We start from the raw sequence: 22011 nt of genomic DNA, 5'->3' as shown, positions 1-22011 counted from the left end.
CCACATGACGAGCATAATCACTATTAGTAACACATATCCACATAAATATGATAATTCAAATTTTAAACACATTTATTGGGTTCATATTGGAAATCATCACCATCTGATGGCATAGTTTTATGGATAATTACCGCCAAAGAGATAATGCAGCATATGAAAGGAAAGCTTTGAGGCTTCTCCACTCACTGGGAGGAGAGTGCGTAGGTTTAGTTGTGCATCTGAGCTGTACCCAAAAGGCAAATATGGGGAAAGTTGGTTGACAAGCATCCCGGCGTGTGGTTAACAAGATTGCATCTGCCGAGCAGGAAGTGTGGGATACAACTAAACTACGTATTTAGAAAGAGGGAAAATTATTTTCACATTAAGTTCAATTCCATCGGTAATCCTTCCAAATATAGATAGAACTATTGCATTTCCAGTAGAAAATAATTATTCAAATACCCAAGAGTGCAAATCCCATTAATATAGTGCATGACAGTTCTTGATTTTCTACCACAGAACAAAACGGATAAGAATCCAGTCAACATTAAAAATCTGTTGTCTTATTTCGCTAATGCTGCTTACTGACAAGTAAATAATCAATACAAATAGTTCTGAAGTGTCTGAAAATAGACGGGCGATTTAAACTGTAACTAACAGCCATGCAGTTTCCAGCTGCAGTGCAGTGTTGAGGAAATGACACCAGCTTTGATGGGTTGTATAGCTTTTGAGATGAGCCTCTTTATGCCGCTTGCAGTTCCATTATGGCTTTGTTCGAAAGCTTGTTTACCTGCTGATAACATACACTGGTGGATTCAGGAGCACCGATCCAAAATCTGCTGCCAAAGTCACTCAAGTCTCATTGTACTGCAGGAGGAGAAGAATTAAATGTTTATGCGGAGGGGAATGCAAATGCTAAATGTGAAATCAAACTATGGGACCAATAAGGGATCAGAATAACTTTGCCAGGTTTTATTTTTAGCCCAGTTGCAATGCTAGCTTTGTGGAACACTCTTCATTTTAGCCTCTGTGCATCTGTGTGCTTAGCTTTTACTCAGTGGAGGAAACGCTGTTCCAATTTTACAAAAATGTTCAAACTGTAGGTTATTATTTTTCCAAATGGGTCGAGCAGAACATAATCTGATTCAATCATGCTGCATATTACTTTAATTAAACTGGAATAACCTGCCCGGTTGAGAAAGAATACCTGATTACGGTGCCGTTTGTCTCTGATAATATTCAATATCAAATAACCAGCAGATCAAAAACTGCTCATCAAATCTCATCGTTGTACATCACTTGAATATTTTTTGGATTTCACTGTTAGAAAAGCTATGGTCTCGGGTCAAAGGAATAGCCCCTTGGTTTGCATATTAAAGAGGATTTGGTAGACCTCTGTTAGCCATGCATCCCCATGCAGGCAGGTCTCCAGGGGGCCAGCAGGGCCCCACAGACGGGCGACTAGGGGGCCAGGTGACCCTGTCTCTGAGGTTAGCAGGAAACACTAAAGAGGGATGGGCAGGGAGCTGAGGAGCCACTGAGTGCGAGTGTGCAAGGCTGGTGATGGCAGCTGTCAATGGTTTGGAAGGAGAAGCAGACAGATTGTGCGTTCTGTTGGTGCAGCCAGTTCGCCACCTGGCAGGCTTTTCCTTGTTAGAACTTCTTGCTGTTTCTGTTCTCATCAGAGAAATGTTTTTCCTCTTATCCTCCGTGTTCAGGGGAAGTTAAATTTGTCCAAATGTTTAAAGATGTTTAGTGAAATGCAAGTGTTTAAAGTGAGCGCTGTGCATTCAGCAGAACTGCTGCTGCTCTTGATTTTTTATAAAATATAGTAGAAAACAAATAAAAGGCTTTTTATTTATGACTGTAAACCTTGCATGATTACGTGATTAAAATAAAATAAAATCAACCAAATACAGAATTAGAAAAATGTGGAAGGTATGCAAGGTGTTAACACACGTTATTTAACTGTGTTTGTTAGGAAAAGGGGGAGTGTTTTAAGAGGTAGGATTTACTTATGAAAAATAATCTGTAACTTTCAAATCCCATCATAGCCGTAAATACTGCTCCGTGTTGTTCACTTGTTAAGAAGAAATGCAAACGTAAAGCATGAACAGCTTAAAAGTACATTTAAAAATCAAATTTGGCAGTCAGTCCTTGTTCCAACAGGATTAAAAAAAAGTCTTTCATTTGATATAAATATATGCAAAGAGAGTGGTGTGGTGATCTGGGTGCCAGAGGTGGTGCTTTACTCTGGATATTCTGGCTTGGGCCTGTAAGGGACATAAATTAACATGAATTAACACATGCATGCAATAAGAAAATAATTAATTCAAGTTATCAGTCACCTCTTCCATTCCAGGAATCTGATTGACAAGATAAAGTAATGTGCAAACTGCTTTTCAAAGCTAACAGCCTGGAGCACCCCTCCTATTAGTTAGTCATTCCCTCAGTATCACACCCGGAATCTGTCATTTCACAATTTTCTCCTATAATGCATATGTGCCGCTCTCACCACTCCACTACAGCAACTGCCATCTAACAAGTTGACACAGAGAATGATACAATTCACGTCCAGTATTCAGTTCCATATACCGCAAGCATCTGAGGCAGACGGGTCAAGAATATGGTACATTCTGTTCTCTCTCAAAAAATCGCTTTTCCAGGACTCTAGAGAAGCTCTCATGATATCCTTCAAACACCTAAGATGAGGGTTTTTTTTTAATGATTTAAAACACTCACCAGGTGTAAAATATAATCTGTATTAATGAAATTATGCAATATTTCAAACCTGTCTACTTTTTTCTAAATCTTACTGTAATTTTGTGACAGTCGTGCAAGTTTTCATTTTAAGCCAGCAAGTGTCTTTAGATGCGCTTTCTTTCTTACTAGACCTGGCAAAAACTAGTTGACACGTAGTCACATAACACTCACACAATAAATGTGCATTCACATTATAGCATGTAGTGTTCACAGTAAGATTGGAACTCAGAGGCACGAACGAGAAAGCTCGACTGTTTGAAACAGTTACATTCCTCAAGAAACATGTTGCAAGTGTGGTGCGAATGACTGATATGGAGATAGCGTTTGCCAATAAAATGTATCTTGTAAATGCAGTTCTGCCAAGTTCACAAGAGTCTGAATGTATAGGAAACCCTGGTGTGTTTTAGAATCAACATAATGGCATTAAAAAAAAAATGTTTTTATAAAGAATTTAGTCATTTGAACAGCCAATCCCGACCATCTGTACTCTAAAATCTTTAGATAAATAAGTAAGTTAAAGCATTTTTTTCTTTAAACATGTTGTCTGTTATGTTAGCTTTTATAGCCTGTTAGCAATAAAGGAGAACAGGATGTAGGATATATTTTTTAATGACCGTAATGACAAAAAATATATATTAAAAAACAGTAATTTGAAGTGACTATTAAAAATTCAGCCTATACTTGAAAATATTTTGATAAATAGGTAAATTAGCAAAGCAATGCTATGTTAGCCAGTTTAGCCCGGTGCTAAAGTATATCCTACCTGTTTTTTTCTTTTATGATACCTGCATTCATTTTACATTTTAAACTTTTTTTTAATTCAATTTGACTAATTTGGTATAGTTTAGTGCTCCGGAGCTGACTAAGTCTAGTTCAAGGTAATTAAAGCTAACTAGCTAGCTAGTGCGTTAAGACAGCTAGAAAGTAAGATAGCCAGTTTGTAAGCTAGAATGAGCTACTTAGCATGAACATTTGTTAGTGAGCACAGTGTCAAATTCAAATTAGCTTAATTGGCAATTGACATTTTAGCCAATTTGAATCCTTAATTGTGCTCAAGTTTCAATTTAATTTGCTGGAATAACGAATTGAATGTTGTGCTTGACAATGCAAGTACCGCTAGCTAATTGCTCTGTGCTATGTTTTAATGATAATAATACTGTTTTATGTCTTTAGCTACTGTGAGTATTTCCAAGTGAAACATAATATTTCAGCGGTGCCCAGTTACAAGTGGGATTTGAATCAAAACCTTTGCATTTGATTGGATCGCTAAAAAGTGGGCGGGCTTAGAATTTAGCCACAGAGAGCTACAGAGGACTGTGGCTCCACACACACACACCTCCCTTATCGTTAAAAGTTGCAGATTGAGTGATGGATGTCATGATATTAGTGGTTAGGATTGGTTGGTATTAGCTTATTATAAGCGCACATCATATTTTGTTTTACAGGAGGAAAAGATGATTGAATTGTGACATTAAAATACAAAGAAATTAATTCTTTGTCATCTTTTTGCATTTATTGTTAAATAGGAGCACAATATGACCGGGGTTGTGATATAAAAGGCTTAAAGGGGCATTTCTTTTAACCATAAAGAGTATCATATTGCTATCAAATTCGTTTGCAGAGCTTATCAAATTTTGCCAACAGGTTTATGAATTACGACCAACGGGGCAGAGGTAAAGCAAAGCTCGAAACCAAAAAGCACACACGTGTCCAATTTGGGTAGAGAGGGAGAAAAAAAAAAACACATCTAGAGGAGGATAGTGTGCACAAAAGTTGTTCTGTTGCCCGTGAGTGTGGTGTCAGCCAGTCCCAGTCCCTGCGGCCCTCACCGTGCACTGTGCAGGCCTGACGGGAAACTGACTGCAGCTCAGGACATGGCCTCGTTTGTTCACGGTCCCCCCTCTCTGAAAAGAGTTATGCTGTCTGTTTTGAATGGACAGCGTTTTTCTTTGTGCGCTCGATCAAAACAGAGGGCAAAGTTAGTCAGCAAGTTGCATAGCTTCTGCATTCTGATTCTTCAAGCCTCTTTTGTATGAAGTTTAGCACAATGTTTTACACTGTGTTTGACCTGAATGGCACGCTGGAGGTAGGAACACTTTTTCCCCCCAACTACGAAATAGAAAGGGGTAGAATGTAATTCTGCTATCAAATATTCCTCATTCATGTTTCTGCTGTAGAACTAAACTCGTATACGGGGTTAAAAGCTCAGCTATAATACACAAAATGACAGAGTGCAGTGTCGCTGAAATATTTATATGCTTTTATCTGATCTATTTCCTAACCACAAGGTATTTGCCTGCGAATCCCTGGCACTTTTGATATTACCTGAAGGCAAATGGTATATAGATTTATACAAGTTATTTACAACAACAGCCAAGCCATTCCTCTGGAAACTAGGCTGCAGATCAAAGGATTGTTTTGATCTCTACTTAGCATATTTGTTTAACCTAGCCAGTGATTCTGAAAAGTGCACAAGCTTTTCGGTGATATGCAGAGCACCCTTTATCCGTCTTTTTCTTCTGTTAGCTCTGGATTTAAGTACTTTCTGTATTTAGGAGACAACTGGATTTGCCAGCTTTTGAAATTTAGTTGCCCACTGCTAGCAGTCTTGGCACTCAGAAATAGATAACTAGGTATGTTCCACTGCTAATCCTGATCGGCCTTGTAATAGTATTTGCGGACTGTACAGCACTCAATTAGGGCATAATGTGCTATTTTTATTTCCTTTAAGTTGGATTAAATGTGAAAACGTGTTTGTTTTTTTCCAGTTTTCCTTCTACTGTTTACTGTGTGGGCACTTTGCAAAGTCTTGTTTTAGACTGTTTCAATCAGTACCACTCTCTCCATACACAGGATTGCAAAATGTCAGGAGGAAAAACAATGTCCAAACGCTCTCTAAAAAAGATGCCAGGGCAATCAGGAAATTTTCTGGAATGCTTAAGAGAATGCATATGCACACAATGCCCTAATTCTCTCTTACTTTGGGTTTGGGAAAGATGAGCCCAGGTTTATTGAGAGCCAAAAAAGGGGGCAGATGGCTCACAAGAGGGATAAACCTGGGAAGTCATGCTGTAAATGTGTTTTACAGAAAACAATGAAAGGAGCGGACAAAGCGATTGTGGCAAAGTCCTTTGGAAAATGGAAAAGCAGCTCTCTAAGGTCCAGGACCATGGAGAAGCCGGATGAGCCGTCCGAGGAGAGTAAGGAGGAGAGCCTGTCCAACTGCACCTGTGAAGCCCCCCAACTCGGCAAGAAACCAGTTGGTAAAAGTACCGTATCTTCTTATTTGAAGTCCATTCATGCTGCTGTGTCTCCCCGCCTATTTTTCTTGTGGCAATTTTAATTATTACTGCGGTGACTATTTATTTATTTCTTTCCTCTCCATTTGACTCTCTGGCCTGCCATATCCGGTGAACAAACAAACCACATTGTTGGGCAGGAGAATTCCTTTTGAGGCAAAGTGTGTCTCCGATGATACAGTGTTGCCAGAAAAAGACAAAGCAAAAAATAGCAAACACAAAAACAGTCACAGGTGCATGGGAAAAAGAGAGAACCGAGTGAATGGTCACTGCGGTCCCCAGGAGGTCTTTCAGTGTTAGCCAGTGCGGTGGGTGGACTTCTGACAAGGACGTTGGTTAGCAGCCAGGTGGAGTGTGTAACTGAGAATGCCTCTGTTTATTCTTTTCACATGCTAATGTGGCTCCTATGTGACTTTAATGCGGCAAAACTTTTTCTTGGAGTGAACATTTTTTGTTGTTTCAATACCTGCTCTTGTATCACAGTAGTGGTCTAATTCAAAAGGCTCCACACGCTTTCATACCGGCTTGGGACTGTGCCAGGGATAGAGATACATTAACTCTGCTGTATGTAAAGAAAGATTTTACACTATAGCGGAATATTTTTCTGTACAAACAGGCACCAATGTTGCTTTTACATAACACAGTTGTGTTGTTGAAATTATAATTACGAGACATGTTTTGTTTATCGCATTTAAAGCATATACATTGACATCACTATGGATTCCCGGAGGAGGTGGTTCAGTGTTTATGTGCAGCAAAGCAATATGCTCTCACAAATATGTCTCTCTTTGACAAATTCCATCCATGTCGGCTCTTATCTTATTCGCAACCCATTTTATACAGTGTAGTGTAAAAGGTGGCCCACAGTATTTTATCGATTTTTATCCTCAGAATACTGAAATGAGGCTTCTGACAATCTGTAATGAAAGACTACACATGGGCCCAAGTCCTGAGCAAATGCACCCCTATGTGGACAAAGTAAGAACAGTGGGGTATTTAGATGAAACAGGCCGTGCAGTCCTAACAGTGCAATTGTCTCTCTTTCCTACAGCTCTATCTAACTTGTTAGTATAATGGACTATCAATATTGCAGTAAACATGCTTTAAATACATCTTTCATTAGTTTGTGAGCCAGTCTAATGTCTAATCCAGGAGCACAAAAGAGCAATATGGCCTCACACTATGGGTCTTTCCATACCTTGTAGTGTGCGATCTGTAAATAGCTTAAAAGGCATTGCATCTGCCATCTGCACTTCTAGGAACTCTTCTGCATAACCATTAAAACAAGCTGTCTCAGAGGACATCATTCGTATTTCAGCCTCAACCCTGAATTACTGTGTGTTCATTATAATTATAAGGGAGGAGTGTTGCCAGGCTAGCCTGCAGAATGCCAGGTGCACACTTCCATAATCTACCATTTTAAACAACTCAGAGCATTAGCAACAGTATCTACATGCTATTCAGCCATTAGTTCACTTTGGCTTTCATGCTCAAACTCACATCAGTCATCCGAGCATTTTTGTTTGCTGCAGGAAACATACAGGAAGAAAGTGCAATACTTTATAGTGCTCCATTTTCCTAAGCCTGCTTAGGTTATGTGACTGAGCCATGCCGCTGTGTGAAATTTTATCCCGATACTGGCACTGTATCCTTGTGAGGGAGTCTTGTAAAATAGGTTTACTTAGCGCCTTTGCTGGCATTTTCCGAAGATAGCAAATGCACAAACACTGTCCATGATCGGATTAACTGTTCAACAAAATGATGTAACTCTTTGTCTTTCTTGTGTGGCATAGGTTTCTCTGCTTAAGTTTAGTGGTCATCCACAGGAGAATAGAAACATTTGAAATCCAGTCACATCATTATAATCCATATATTATAAATGCAATAGATGACAGCCTTGGTTAGTCATCCTTTGTCACATAAATGGGACATGTGACTACCCAGAGTGAATCACTAAATTCACTAGATTTCACAGATACTGTCTCAAGCTGCACAACACCAGTCCTTAATTAACACAAGTCCGAATTTGTAAGGCATTTCATTTTGAACTTGGCCTGGTGTTCGTCCCCACTGTCGAGGCACAGGATTTAAATTGCATGTGATAAGTGTGAAAGCTGTTTTTAAAGCATCCATATACAGTATAAAGTACGCTATGCCAAGTACGCAGAGAACATGAATTTGCACCTGAGGACATATAGCTATACATCCAGAGTCACAAGGTGTGTCAAGGCAAAATGTTAATTACACAATTTATGACGGGAATCGGTTGAAATATCTCCATGGATATTGCTTATTTACATTTTAATTACTACTATTACTTATTCTTATTTTTTAGATGTGACCATAGCAAGCCCAATTCCTCTCCTACACTAGAAAGGAGCAAAATGACTGTTTTCCACTGGAGGTTTAGATGCTTGTTTATCACTTTTAAATACCATCATCTTTGCCGAAATCCCCTCTCAAAAGAACCTTTCACTTGCTGGAATAAATTCAAATTAAAATTTAAATCCCTCTTTGCATTTCTTCAGCCCTTTTTAAAATAGCTGCCTCCTTTTAGAAAGCTGTTTATGTAGTGATCTGTTCATAATCCAGTTTGTTTCTCAACAGCGAAAAACACAGAAATCGTATTATCACTATCTTGGAGAGATGATGCGAGAAATCAGGAAGTATAAATGTCTGGATCTGTGCAAGTTTTCAAAGTTGTAAAGCTGAAGGATGTGAAAAAAGAAAGCCTTTCAATACAAGTAGTCTGTAACACTGCAATTTGACTTGCAAATATACAAAAATATAAAGTACATTGTGCCGATAACTCAAAAACATTTCACCAACCTTTAGCAAAGCTAGTGTAGAAATATACAATGAGTGTTCATTCAACAAATACACAATATTTTGTCATGTTTCAGACAATGTAGACGGTATTTCTCGGTATATAGTGGATAGATGGCTCATCAGAAATGCGGATGGATGTGTATGACATACAGCTATTGGAGATTAACCCTTCGCTCCGTGGCTGACAAGTCATGCAGATCTCTGTAAACAGCTCTTTTCACTCTGAGGAGGTGCTCACCTTCTAATACACTCAGTGAAACAATATCCAATCAGAAATGTAACAAATGTAAACAAAAAGCAGACATTTACACGCCATGCCTTTTGATAACAATCCATTTCAGATGTAAAATGACACAGAAGAGGCCATAGGGAAATTTAATGTGCTCAAGCTAGATTGGATTTATTGTTTGGAAACAAATTATAATTGTGTCTCCAGAAAGTTAACCAAGATCTAAACAAAAGGAAATCAATGACCCACCCCCATTAATCACTCAAAGCCAGCTACTTGTGCTGAAGAAACTAACTTCATAATCAATTTCTTTGTTTTGCTCGGAAGACATTTGCATTTTAGTTCATGTCAGCAAGCTTCCTGTGTCTGGTGCAATCAAAAATTGCAAGCCATCCACATTAATGGAGTTTTTTTTTCTCCTATTTATTCAAGTGCATATCTCTGAATACTCAAGATGATTTTAGCTTATTATGCAAACTACCCAACAAATATTTTAAAGACGGGGGGGAGGGGGAAATCCTGTTGAGTGGCAGACTTAACTTTTCTGATGCTTCTCATGCAGTGTCAAGATAAACAAATTAAAAATAAACATTTTAGTCTTTTAGCTTCAATGACTGACCAACCAAAATATCTGAGCCTTAGCATCTTGCTATCGAGCACCCACGGGACTTGTGAGACCAGACAGAAATGCCTCCTGTTAGTTGTGTCTAGACATGCTATTACGGCCACCAAGGTCATTATCAAAGCACGCATTTTACACACCTGTTACCATTGTTTAGATGCTCGTTTTTTGGCTGAACATCCAAGCTCTTATCTGGCCAATTGTAGGCGTGTCTGCTTCATTGTCTGCCCGCCTGAGTAGAAAAGATGGGCAGGGACCCCTAGAGACGCCCAGATCTGGACCTAACCTCTCAATGACACAACACAATGAGTCCACGGCCTCTGAACTACAAAAGCCAGAAATCAACTGACCAGTCATGCATTGATTTCTTAGATGTAAGCAATCAGATGCTCTCATGTGAGGGCAGTAAAAGTAAGGAACCAGCAGTGACCACTAATGGCTTTTAGTTGCTACTGGATCATTCGAACACGCAGTAATAGAAAGAGTATAGATTGACTTGAATCAATATTTTTCTGGATCCATACATGGTTTTAAGAATTACGAGTGAACCTTTATTTCCATGCACACAATTTACAGCCTTAATTGTGATTTTTTTTTTACACCACAGAATTAGATTTTTGGCCAGTTTGTTGAATTCAGACGCCCTCATTAGAGGGCAGTAAATGCATGGACCCAGTAGTGACCACTAATGGATGATGCTTTTCATCGGTAAGGTGAATAATTTCAACCTCCAATTATACTTGCAACAATTAAATCTTTAAATCAACAATTCTTCTGGAACCATGTGGATTTAGGAATTTGGAGGTAGACTTGTAATACCATGCACGCAACATACAGCCTTAATTGTGATTTTTACACACAGAAGTCCATGTTTGGTCACCTGTCACATCTAGTAAAACTGTATCTTTGGCCACTTAGTAATTCTATTAGTTTTTGAGGACTACCCAAGTATGTTATACCCCGTGAGAGGAACATTCAGCGGATTTGGACAACAAACTCAAATATAACAGAGCCCTAGATCCAAAAAGGAGTCAGTTCAAGGCAGAGATAGAAGAAATCCTATATTTCTCCATAAAACATTTGAAATGTTATTGAAGTGTCTTCAAAGGACAGTGGATAAACATATTGTAAGGTTGCCCACGGTCACACACAAATCGCCCCAAAGGGGATTGCTGGGAAGTAATCTAATCATTTCTTTTAACTGAGACACAGTGACATGCAGTGTAGATAATGATCCCCATGAAAAATGTACTGTATTTTCAAAAGAATATTCCCTGTCTGCTGACATTAACATAAAGATAGTTCTACATCCTGGAGCCATATCAACAACATGTACTTATGTTTGGTTCCTCGTATTTGCATATGCAAATATATTTTTTTAAACATTTGATTCAGTCCTTTTATGTGACTTTGTGTGATGAACAAGCGGCATCAAGTGGTTGCACAATGAGGTTTCAGTGCCACCAAGAAGCATTTGTGTCATTTTAGACCAAGCTTAAAGCATTATAGCTGAAATTAACCACAGTTTAATATAGATTTTTAAACATCCATCATATTCAATGGCACAGTGTGAATATGCATTGTTGTTTGGGTGTTCGGGCTGCCATGCGAAATTAGCCGCTTCGCTTTGTCGAAATTACGGGGCGGGGTGTTGAGTGAGGGGGTTCGTTGAAGTTTTACTGCTGACATTTTGATCTCACAGTGCATTAGAAGAATTCAGTTAAACATATTTGTGTAGGTTTCACAGGAGGAAGGTATAGTGCTCGACAACAACGGGGTGCTGTGACCCTTCACTTTGCTTACGTAATTTGCAGCAGAATGCAAAAAGCTTTTAGACACAGATGTGACCCATTGTAATACCTTTCTAAATGCAATCAAACACTTTCTACAAATATGAGCAGGACTTTTTAAACGTGAACCCTTGTTTGACATGTAATTTTGTCCAACCCACTCCTCTTTCATTTCTCCACCAGCTCTCTCCAGTTATGCCCACATTTTCAGTTGATGAAATAGCTTGACAAAACACTAGTTTGTGTTCGATGCCTGTTCTGAATGAGGTCCCTCTCTCTCTCTCTCTCTCTCTCTCTCTCTCTCTCTCTCTTTTTTTTTTTTTTTAGATTAAACAGATGTTAGGTCCAAAAGAAAATGTTACATTTTGTAATGGCGGTGCAGTGTAGTCCTCAATATGTTGCTGATTGCTTTACATGAGTTGATTCTTTTTTGTGTGTGTCTTCTTCCAGCAATACTGACGTCTAGTGCAGGACATGAAATAATCATCCCGAGAACAAGCTTGTTGTGTCCTCGCAGCGAGATTGCCGGCATAAGCAAACAAAGAACATGTTATTTGATGAGATGCCTAGATAGATGATTCCTTACTTTCATACGATTATCAGGCACAAATGGTGGAAAAAAAAGAGGGGAAAACCGATGCAGGTCGACTCTCTTTGTACGTCTCTTTCACAGTGTATCATGAATTGGCTCTCGAAGACAGTTAGGAATTAGACTTTCAAATGAGGCATTAAACAAGGTGATGATCAACTGCCAAACCTTAAGTAATGATATTCTCCATCCTCAAGTCCCCAGCCTTGCATAACCAAAAGGCACAAATCACAGAAAAAAAAGAGCTGAAAATACATTATTATTACATATTGTGTTCACACGTCAGTCCCCGAGGACCGGGGGGGACATCACCTACAGATAAGCATGTTTGGGTGGCCCCTACCATCAGCTGTGGAAGAGCTACGCTTGGATCTTGAGGGGGGCCCCCCCCTCATGGGTATCACTTATTTTAAATCCTGACTCCCCCCCCCCCCCCCCCCTCCCTCTCTCTCTTTTGCCCCCCCACCCTCTCGCCCCAGGCTCCACCCAGAAGTGTGGTTGCCTTTGTCATTGTAATCTGGCCCTGTTTGCTAAACGCTTCCACTGTTTACTCTCTGCTATGGGGGCTTGTATGAACAGGAGTCAGCAGGACGCAGGGGTGACATCACTTTGGCTGGGGGGGGGGGGGGGGTTGTTTGAAAAGCTGCATTTGTGATTTCTCGGGGCCCCTTTCTTCTTTTATTCTTCCCCGTCTCTATCCAGGCCTGTCGAACGCATGAGCTAACTCAGGAGGCTAACATGGCCTTCAGGGAGGAATTACACCTAATTACTTGAATAACTGCTAGGCAGCAGCCTTCCGTAGTCACCCAGAATCATTTCCAGGTCTCTGCCTTTTACTGATAGCCAGACGTCTTGTCACAGAGAACCCCGGACAAAGCTTTTACATTCAAATGGTCCTGGAGAAATGAAACAGACTGACAGGTACAAACATTAAAAAAGGGGGGGGGGGGGGAATCAAATTAACAGACAAGGATTTCATATCGTCTATTTTTGTTGTTGCCGTAGCGATAAAGTCGCAGACATTGAAACTGGTCTGTTGAGCCATTGTTATCATCCCTGGCCATCTGCTGCTGAGGAGTGACATTCCCTCTCATTTGCATGATGAGTGATGTATGAGGAGCTTGGGAGGGCATATGCCCCGGTCTTATGACAAAGCAAGAGAAAGTTTTTTGTTTTTCTCTGAATAAGGATCGATACATATATAGAAATAAAGCTGGAAGAAGGAGCTGAAAAAAAGGAATAAATCACCTGCGAGTGTGTGTGTGTGTGTGTGCGCGCGCGCGTGTGTTTATTTGCCTGCATGTATGATGCATCCTCGCCAAGCGCACACAAATCTGTGGTGTCTGTGCGAGTGTGCGCGCGCATGAGCGGAGGCTAGTGCGCGCATCTGCCTTCTTGTGTGCCTGTTTGTGTGTTTTGCGGATGTGGGAGTAGAGCGAGGAGGAGGAGGAGGGGGGAGGGGGGGGGTTGGTGGCTGTTGATGTGCAAATGTGCATCATGTTGAAGGGCTGTGAATGGGGAGGTGTGACGTAAAAAGGGACCCGAACGCAGGTGCTTATCTCGAGGCTGTCAAAGGCACAGTATGTCATATTCCTGGGGACTACCTTTCAAAGCCACAGCACCAGCTCAGCTATCAAGAGACTGGGAGAAAATCAAACTTTTTGGATCACAGCACTAGGTTGGTGTCAAAGTTCTTTTTTTATTTAAGATACTGTCAGTTTGGTCAGCATTTACCATCTCTGATACTCTGCATCGCATATGGGAAAGACAAGCCTTTTCAGCTCAGGCTGTTAGACGCTGCAATATGAAAACAGGACTGTTAGAAAACTTAGATTTACACTGAGATTTACTCGGCTGCTAAACTTGTGTTCAGTGGATTTTACAAGATTATGTGAAATAGTATTGTGCTGGCAATTGTTTTCCACTGTGTCGGGGCTGTGTGTAGAGAATATTGCACTGGTGATGAACATTGTTTGCTTGATACAAATCGGTGTTCTTAAAATCTTAGCTGGGCAGCGAGCGCAGCTTCTGTCCAGGTTTCAGACAGTTTGAGAGGAGATTAAATGGCTCAAACTGTTTTTTGAGAGGCATGACCTATTTTTGATCATCCAGATAGCATGAGATACGGTCTATCTAGATTAAAGTCACAGCGTTTGTGTGCAGTATAAGCTTGTCTTAGAAGAGCACATGTTCGTATTGTGTGCAGAGACAAAGCATTGTCAGGTTGCCTGTGGCTTTGACAGTGACAGCTGTACATACAAGACCACTGAGGCTAATGCACTTAAACATTTACTCTGTGTTCCAATAACGTATTTGAACAGTCGGTGAAGTCTTTTATTGCATCCTGTTCGGGCTTGCTGTAATTTGAATTGTAGGTCCGGTAAAGTTTGAAAACTATATGCTAACGTTGTCGTGTGGCAGTGATATTGTCTACAAATCAGCTTTTTGTGTTAAACTTTGTGGGTCTTAGATTTGTACCGATTCATCAGGACCAACAGCAGTGCATCCTGTTCTGATTCTCTGTAATTATTTGTCTTGTCACTGTGGTAGAAGTGGAATCGTTTTTTAAAAAAAAGGATGTGCTAATGCTAAATGTAGTCTGATAGTAGCACAGTCTGCAGGGTGAACTTTTGCGTTTTGCGTTGGTAAATCGTAGCTTTGAACAGATTCAGAGGGACTAAAACACTCGACAGTCTCCAGAGCGACTATTGATTTAGGAGGACGGATGCTGGTTAGAAAAGTTCATCATTTACTAGTAACGTGCGCCACGCTAATGGCTCAGAATCTGCTTTATGACCCAACTTATTGTTGATCGTTGTTAAACAAGGTAGGATTTTTATTTTTTTGAAGCAAGAGCTGACTTTAGGCCTAGGTTGAATTTATAGTCCTGATATTATCAAAACGTCAAAGTCTTTTTAGATTTTGTTCCTTATTCTTTTGAACAAGTGAAAATAAACAATATAGTAAAGAGTCTATGTGAGAGAATATATATATATATATATAAAGCTACAACATCTGCTTTATCTATTTCCAATGTCTTTCAGAGGCATTATACACCGTGATTAAGGTGTTAAATCATTTTTAGGTTTTGAATTACTTGGAAAATTGTCAGAGTTAAAATAAATCAAAATGCCGGTTTGTCATTCTGCCTGTTAGCCTCCATTTAAATCACAACTCCATCAGCTTATTTCAGCTCGCATCTCCGCTAACAAGAAAAAAGAGCAACAAAAGACATTAGATAACACAGCGTTGTGTAACTGTGTCACATCTCGATAATCCTTTGAAAAAGTTTGGCAAGTAACAGATACAGGACCTGCGAGCGGGGTTATGAAGTTACACCTCTGCTCCTTGTTTTAATTACAAAAGCAGCACAGGCTGTCGCAGGGATGTGTGGTAAAGCAGTGATAAGTAAGAGGCATTATTCCTCCCTGCTTCAAAGCACAGGGATGTTTAGTTGCTGCACAACACACAAATGTAACCTCTGTTCGCCTGCAGGAACTGTCCATGGTACCTGCTGCTGAACAGAACTGGGTTCACAAACTTATTCACACAGCTGTGAAGCACACTGAACTTTGAAAACGATCGATATTTTCGTCCGTTTTATTAGGTTTCTGTGGCTTTTTGATTTCTAATAGCTTGTTTTAATTACACGTCAACTGCCCGACGGTGGCACACAATGTAAAAGACAAAATCGAACGAAAAAGCCCAGCATGCACGTCAGTCTGTTGCATATTGTGTTACCTGTTTTTTTTTTACCCTACTCAAACTTCAGTTAGTTAATCCAGGAAAATGAATTATGTGGATTTAATTCAACAAGGTCTCAGAAATGATCCATCTGCTGTTGAGCAGCTGGTGAAAGGATAAATGTAATTAATTACTTAACTTTTAATAGTATTCCAGAAAAACAGTGCTGTTTGTGTGACCTACTGGGAACAGAAATGTAAAGCAACAGTATGATATATATTTTAAATGTATTCCTTTCTCTTTAGTTCTTATGGAACATGTTTTAAATCGTCTTTCCATGTAGCCCCTAATATTGTTTAAATTGTGAAAATATACACATATTTTCAGGAATTTGTTAGAATGAAAATATATCACTTGAAAATATTGCTAGTAATATTGTATGAATTAAATTTCAGCCTATTATAAATTAAATATTATAATATATAACAAGTGTGTAGAATTAGATAAAAGTAATCCTCGTTTTATAAATGATAGACGTTCTGGTTGTTCCTTTAGAAGTGGACTAATCCTAACCAGTCACTCTAAAAATAGACATTTTAATGATTATCATATAAACCGTTTGAAAATCTTAATAAAATGTCAGTGTTTTAAAATAGCGTTCATCTTTTCCAGCTTGGTTCTACTTTGCAGCAAAATGATCTAAAAATGTTAACAAGATTAAAACAAAATAAAACACAAACAAACCTTTCAGTGGGTAGTTACATTTGCTTGACAGGGCAAGACTATGAAATGTTCCCAATTAATATTACATGGGATTTTATTCCGCCTTTTCTTGTGTTAAAAATATATTTCAGAATTTACCTTGATTGTAATGTACCTCATTGGCTGTGGTTTTGTTTGTTGGCCTAACTATAAAGGATCTGCTTATACCCTTGTGGGTTGGGAAGAATTAGGATTTATGAATTTATTTCCTCTGTTGTATTGTTTAAACAGCTTTGGTTTAGTTTTGATCCCTTCCTCTTGCCTTTGAGGCTGTTCCACGGTGTCAGCTGTTGACTGATAGTAAGAGAACTGCCTCACAGTGTGAATGAAAGAAAACTAGCGGTTGGTAAACACTGATAAGGGATAAATAGAAAGCGGTCAGGCAGAGATAGTTCTGTGGGAGCCCAGATTGTGTGCGGTCTGTTAAAATGAGATTCTGAGCCTGTCCTTTTTATTCTTCCTCCCCTCCCCTCCCCTGTGCGGCGTTTGTCTGGAAAATCTCCAGTGACCCGGCTCGGCAGTCCCAGGCTGCAGTATTCTTTTTTTGTATTTGTTTTGTTTTCTAACAAGGGTCAAGTTGGCCAATAGACACGTCCCTGATGCTTATAGACAGCTGTCATGACTTCAAGTACTTACAATAGTAACATTTTACACAAATTCATGGTTCTGCACAAACAAAACGCTGCAGCAAGAGATTTGTTAAAAAATGCTAAATATGTGTACAGGATTTTGAAACCAGTTTTTTCATGAGCGTTTATTACCTATTATATCACCTTTAAGATGTTTTAAAAAGCTGAGTGGGAGCATCCTTTCTTATATCACCCACATTACATATGTGCTCAGAGTATCATTATCAAGTCAAAGTGTATATATCACCATGCTATATTAATTACACTCACATAATTAGACATTTACACTCTCTTCACCACAGACCCCGAGGAATATAAATCTCATTTCTCAATTAGAATCACTCCAAATTACTGTTTTATTCAATTCTTTTTTTAGGAGCAGTCTGTCCTACCCATTGATTTTTTTTTCTTCTTCTGGGGTGAATCTATCTTTTATGTGATTAAAAAGACCTTCAGAGGTCTTACCTTGAGGATCACCATGTGGTGTATTTACACAGAAAATAATTCAGCCCATTGTAGCCCAGCAGCTAATGAGATTGGTTGTTAAGTGAATGACACAAAGGCTAAAAAAAAAAAAAAGAAAAAAAGAAAAGCTTAGCGTTTCGGGTGAATATCACTGTGTCCCTGCGCGCACACAGACACACACACACACAAACACACTCTCTCAGCAGCGATGCTCTGGACTACCCTGTACCCCACCTCGATATCCTTCTGCTCCGTCTCCTCCCCGATGTCACTATGAGATGCAAAACAAAGGCTAAAAGGGGCTTGGTAAGTCGAGCTGGCGATTCTGCCCTGTCGGACATGTTGACATGAGTGCGTTTGGATGCAGGAGACAAGTGCTTCTGTTTGTCTGTGTGAGGATGTGCTGTGCTGTGTAAGCCTCGGGCTCAGATAAGTAGATCCATTGAGGGGGTCAGTAACAGTGATGCTTGCTTTATGTTACTGAGAATAAGATCACCACGATGCCGCTAAAACTTTTCTCTCCATCTCTCTCTCTGCGAGAGCCACTTGCACTTGAACTTCATGTTTTCTTTTGTTTTTTAAGAGTAAAACGGTTGTTTTCTGGTGCCTGTGTTTGTTAATGGTGTGGGTTACTCAGACGCAGGTTATGGTTGTTGATCCTTGATTAAAGCGCGACTCGGTGTTGTCCAAGGATTTATCTTTAAAAAGGCAATGAAAGGCATAATAGAGAGAAGCATGACAGCACAAGAGAGGGTCTTGTTAAGCAGCCAGGCTCAGATTGTATCGATTGCTGAGCTGTTTGGATGCTCACTCGAAAAAGTGAATAGGTGTTTGTTTCGACACAAACATGCACATTCTGATTGTGATGTGGCACCTTCCTGTTTTTGATCCCTGAAGAGCAGCGCTGGAGCGTCAGCAGTGATTGCTGTTAACAAACGTTTAAGTGCATTAGCTTATCATGCTCCACTGTCAGGCTGGAAACTGGGTTAAAGTCCATCGCGTATATTAAACCCTGGACTTAAGTCAAATTTACATTTTGTTAAAGATTACTCCTTTTTATTGATGCATATAATCATATTCATGGACCATCTGCTGATTTGGCAAGCATGGATCAAACTCACAAAACAGCCCCTGCTAACCTTTTAAGTACAAAATAGTCTGGCTTAACTCTGCTAGCCCAGAAGTGTGCTCGTTTCCCTGTGTGTGTGTGAGAGCGAGAGAGAGAGAGAGAGTGTGAGAGATTGTATGGATATTGGATAATACTTAATTTAGATCCTCCATGCTGCTCATGCCATATTTTATTTTATCGTGATCGCTTTGCTAGCCGATCAGGGGGCTGGTTTGTTTGAACAACTGAGCAAATAATGTTTTGTCTGACAATGAGCGGAGCAAAATCTTGGTGTGAGGAGCCTGATTAAACTCTTGACCACAGCGCACCGTCTCTGAGTTTATACCCGTCGCCATGGTTACGTGGATTTTCCACAGCGCAGCACCGCACACTTCCACCACCCCGGGTTGTGAATGGACGACGCGGGCCTTTCGCCTCTCGAGTGTGATAAAACACCGCTTAAGGCTCCTCCAGTCGTCCCCGACAGCTGATTCGGTGGTGAACTATATCTCCCAGTGTGTGTTTCACAGAAATAGGAATTCACCATTGGGCACCCTTTACTGCGTGAAATACTTATGTTCGACTCATTCCAGACAAAGCTTACGCAGATTGAGGATTCATATGCCAGAGGTAAATCCGAGTTAACACGGATTTATACTGGCATGAGTTAAAGGACTAGAGTTTGTAATCCAGGTGGCCAAGGGATTTTACCATACAGTGGCAAAAATCACTTAAAACTCTCCCAACATCCTAAGCCACTGAGCTCAGTAAAGCGGACAGATTGTTCAGAATTGATGACAGCACAACTATATCAGAGCTGGACTCCGTGTTTGTTTGCGCACGCATGCATGCGAGTATCTGCGTTCGTGTGTATGGCCCGTGTGCGCATATGTGAACATGTCTGCTTCCTATATATATATACACTCAATTAGTACTAAATGGGCTCTTTAGAATAAGACCTTGACAGATTGGTACTATTTTGCGTCAACGTGGTAGGGGAGGTGTATTGGGAATACTGCCTTCTATCTGCATAAACATCAGTAGCATGAATTAAAAAAAACAACAACAGCAACCTCTCCTCTCAGTGGCCTCTGACTGATAAGCAAAGTGATCAAAGTCGCTATAGTATTCAAATAATCAATGTTTAGATAGCCCTTTGCTTAATCACCATATCCAATACGTCAAAAATAATGGAAGGAAGAACAAAGGTGTGTCTTCTTATGTGTGTGTGTGTCTGTGTGCGCGTGTGAACACGCACACCCCGTGTGCACATGTGTGTGGAGGACAGAGGAGCAGAGATAGAGTGGAGTTGTTTAATGACAGGAACAGCTGACTCATTTAGAGGGAGCAGTGAAAGGTAATTAACCCTGGGAAAACTACAGCTGCCATGCGAGCTGTTCACTTCAGCGCAATCTGATTAGGAATCACTGCTCGAGTCCCTGACTCCTTTCAGACACTGTGTGTTTGAGGTAAACTTTTCCTTTTGCCCCGGAGAGCCCCGGAGCACTGGAGACCTGCCTTTTGTGACGGGGGGATTAGCTGGAACGGTTACTACGTTTCTCCAAATTGCAGACCACCTGGTAGCATTCATGCAACCCTCCTCCATGAAAGGGCCTCCTTGGGCAGGAACAATGAGCGGGATTACTCCGCTCATTGTTACACCGGGGCTGGAACTTCTTTTTCCCCAAACACCTGTCCCCCAAATTAGACAGGTTTGAAAAAAAACATGTTCATGACAGAATTCAAAGATTCAAACTAACATGAGAGCGGTTTGGCAGACTGGAGACTTGCCAAATGGATGGATTGTCTGCCACACCATTTATTATGCTATTGATGCGTAAGTGTAGTGCAAGAACATACTAATTCTATTTGCCTCAATATTTTTGGTGTTCTTAATTGGATTGAATTCACAAATAAAATAGCATATCATCCAGGCGCCTTTCATACGATAAGGGGACTAAAAGCACCAGAAATTTGGTCAAAAACAGAAATTGGCTCTTTGATGTCAGAAGAAACAATCTGGACTTGGTGCCTTTGTGTGGTCCGGCTCCAGATGAACTCAATTTAGAGGGAAGGCTTTGGGATGACTTTGGAAAGCGATTACAAGATTCATAAATCACCGCGGCAAAGGTGTCACCATCTGACTCTTTTATGGGACTCTTGCTAACTCCGTCCAATAACAAGTTTCCCCTGTAGTTATGCCATCATAACAAATCATTGAAGCGATAGCGGCTAGCCAGGCTCCTAATTGTCTGTTAAGAATTCTGTGAGCTGTGTTCTTTTATTGAAGCATCTCTGTCTTGGAGAAGTGATAAGATGCCAATACGCTCCTCTATAAAAGTACTCTTTGGCAAAAGGCACAAACACTTTGCTTGGCCGTCAGGGTAGCTGTGAGGCTGTTATATCTGAAATCGCAGTTGACTTCAAGATTTTTGACTGTGTCTGCATGAATCCAGAAACCTCCTTCAGACGGAGGAATGCTCATAAATTGCCGGCAGAATCATTTTCTTTTTTTTAATTTTCTTTTAAAAGGTCATATATATGAACAGTATACAGCAAAAAAAAAAAACAGATATTTTTTATTTTTGCAGAATTTTAGATTCTACTAAATAAACTCATCTTAATATTTAAAGCATTCAACGGGGGTCATTTATAAAAGACTGTTCCCTTGATTCAACTGAGGAAATATATAATTTTCTGATAGAAACAGCTTATTCTGCAGTGCAATTAAGTGTTGATTAACTGTCAATTTTACTACAAAGGTAACCGATAAATAAACATTGTGAAATAAAAAAAAAAAAGATTTTATGCCAAGTTCTAGACATAAATTAGACATCCTAGACCTCTTTTGTCCCCTCCCCCCTCCTGAAATATATCTCAGCCATTATTCTAATGTCCAGCTGGTATTTAGGCGCAGGGCGTCTGATGGCTCCCTGGCCACCTCACAAAAAAGACAAAAAAAGAAAAGTTGTTTATCTAAATACTCTCTGAACAGAAGTTGATTTTAATCTCCGAGCAGAGCTTAATTTACTCACCGCGAAGCCATTTGCATCTCTATGAAAAAGAAGGCAAAAGCAATCGCCTGCTTTCTGTATATAGTTCTACCTGCTCTCCACAGAATGGGTGTGAGCACAAGCAGCTCACCTTTTGCTCCATCTGGCTTTATGTTCAGCTGCTTCTCTGCACACCACAAACCTCCTATAGGGTAAATATAAATCATGATCAGCTCGCTATATCCTCAGACATTCATTACAAGGAAATAT

At 40.0% G+C, this 22011-nt stretch overlaps 1 protein-coding gene across 1 annotated transcript in view; it reads left to right on the top strand.

The window, feature by feature from the left end:
- Positions 1-4774: 4774 nt before the first annotated feature.
- Positions 4775-22011, top strand: part of st18 (ST18 C2H2C-type zinc finger transcription factor) — a gene marked incomplete at both ends in the record, with an annotated part of 38553 nt that continues 21316 nt past the window's right edge. Inside the window, 2 exons of the mRNA XM_079173883.1 lie at positions 4775-4828; positions 5831-6005. Coding sequence (XP_079030009.1) covers positions 4775-4828; positions 5831-6005 — 229 coding nt within the window. The remainder of the gene's footprint in view (positions 4829-5830; positions 6006-22011) is intronic.

This window comes from Pholis gunnellus, assembly GCF_910591455.1.
Source record: "Pholis gunnellus genome assembly, chromosome: 14".
NCBI lineage: Eukaryota > Metazoa > Chordata > Actinopteri > Perciformes > Pholidae > Pholis > Pholis gunnellus.
Note: the sequence above shows the minus strand (reverse complement) of the source record. Positions and strands in the feature narration are given on the sequence as shown.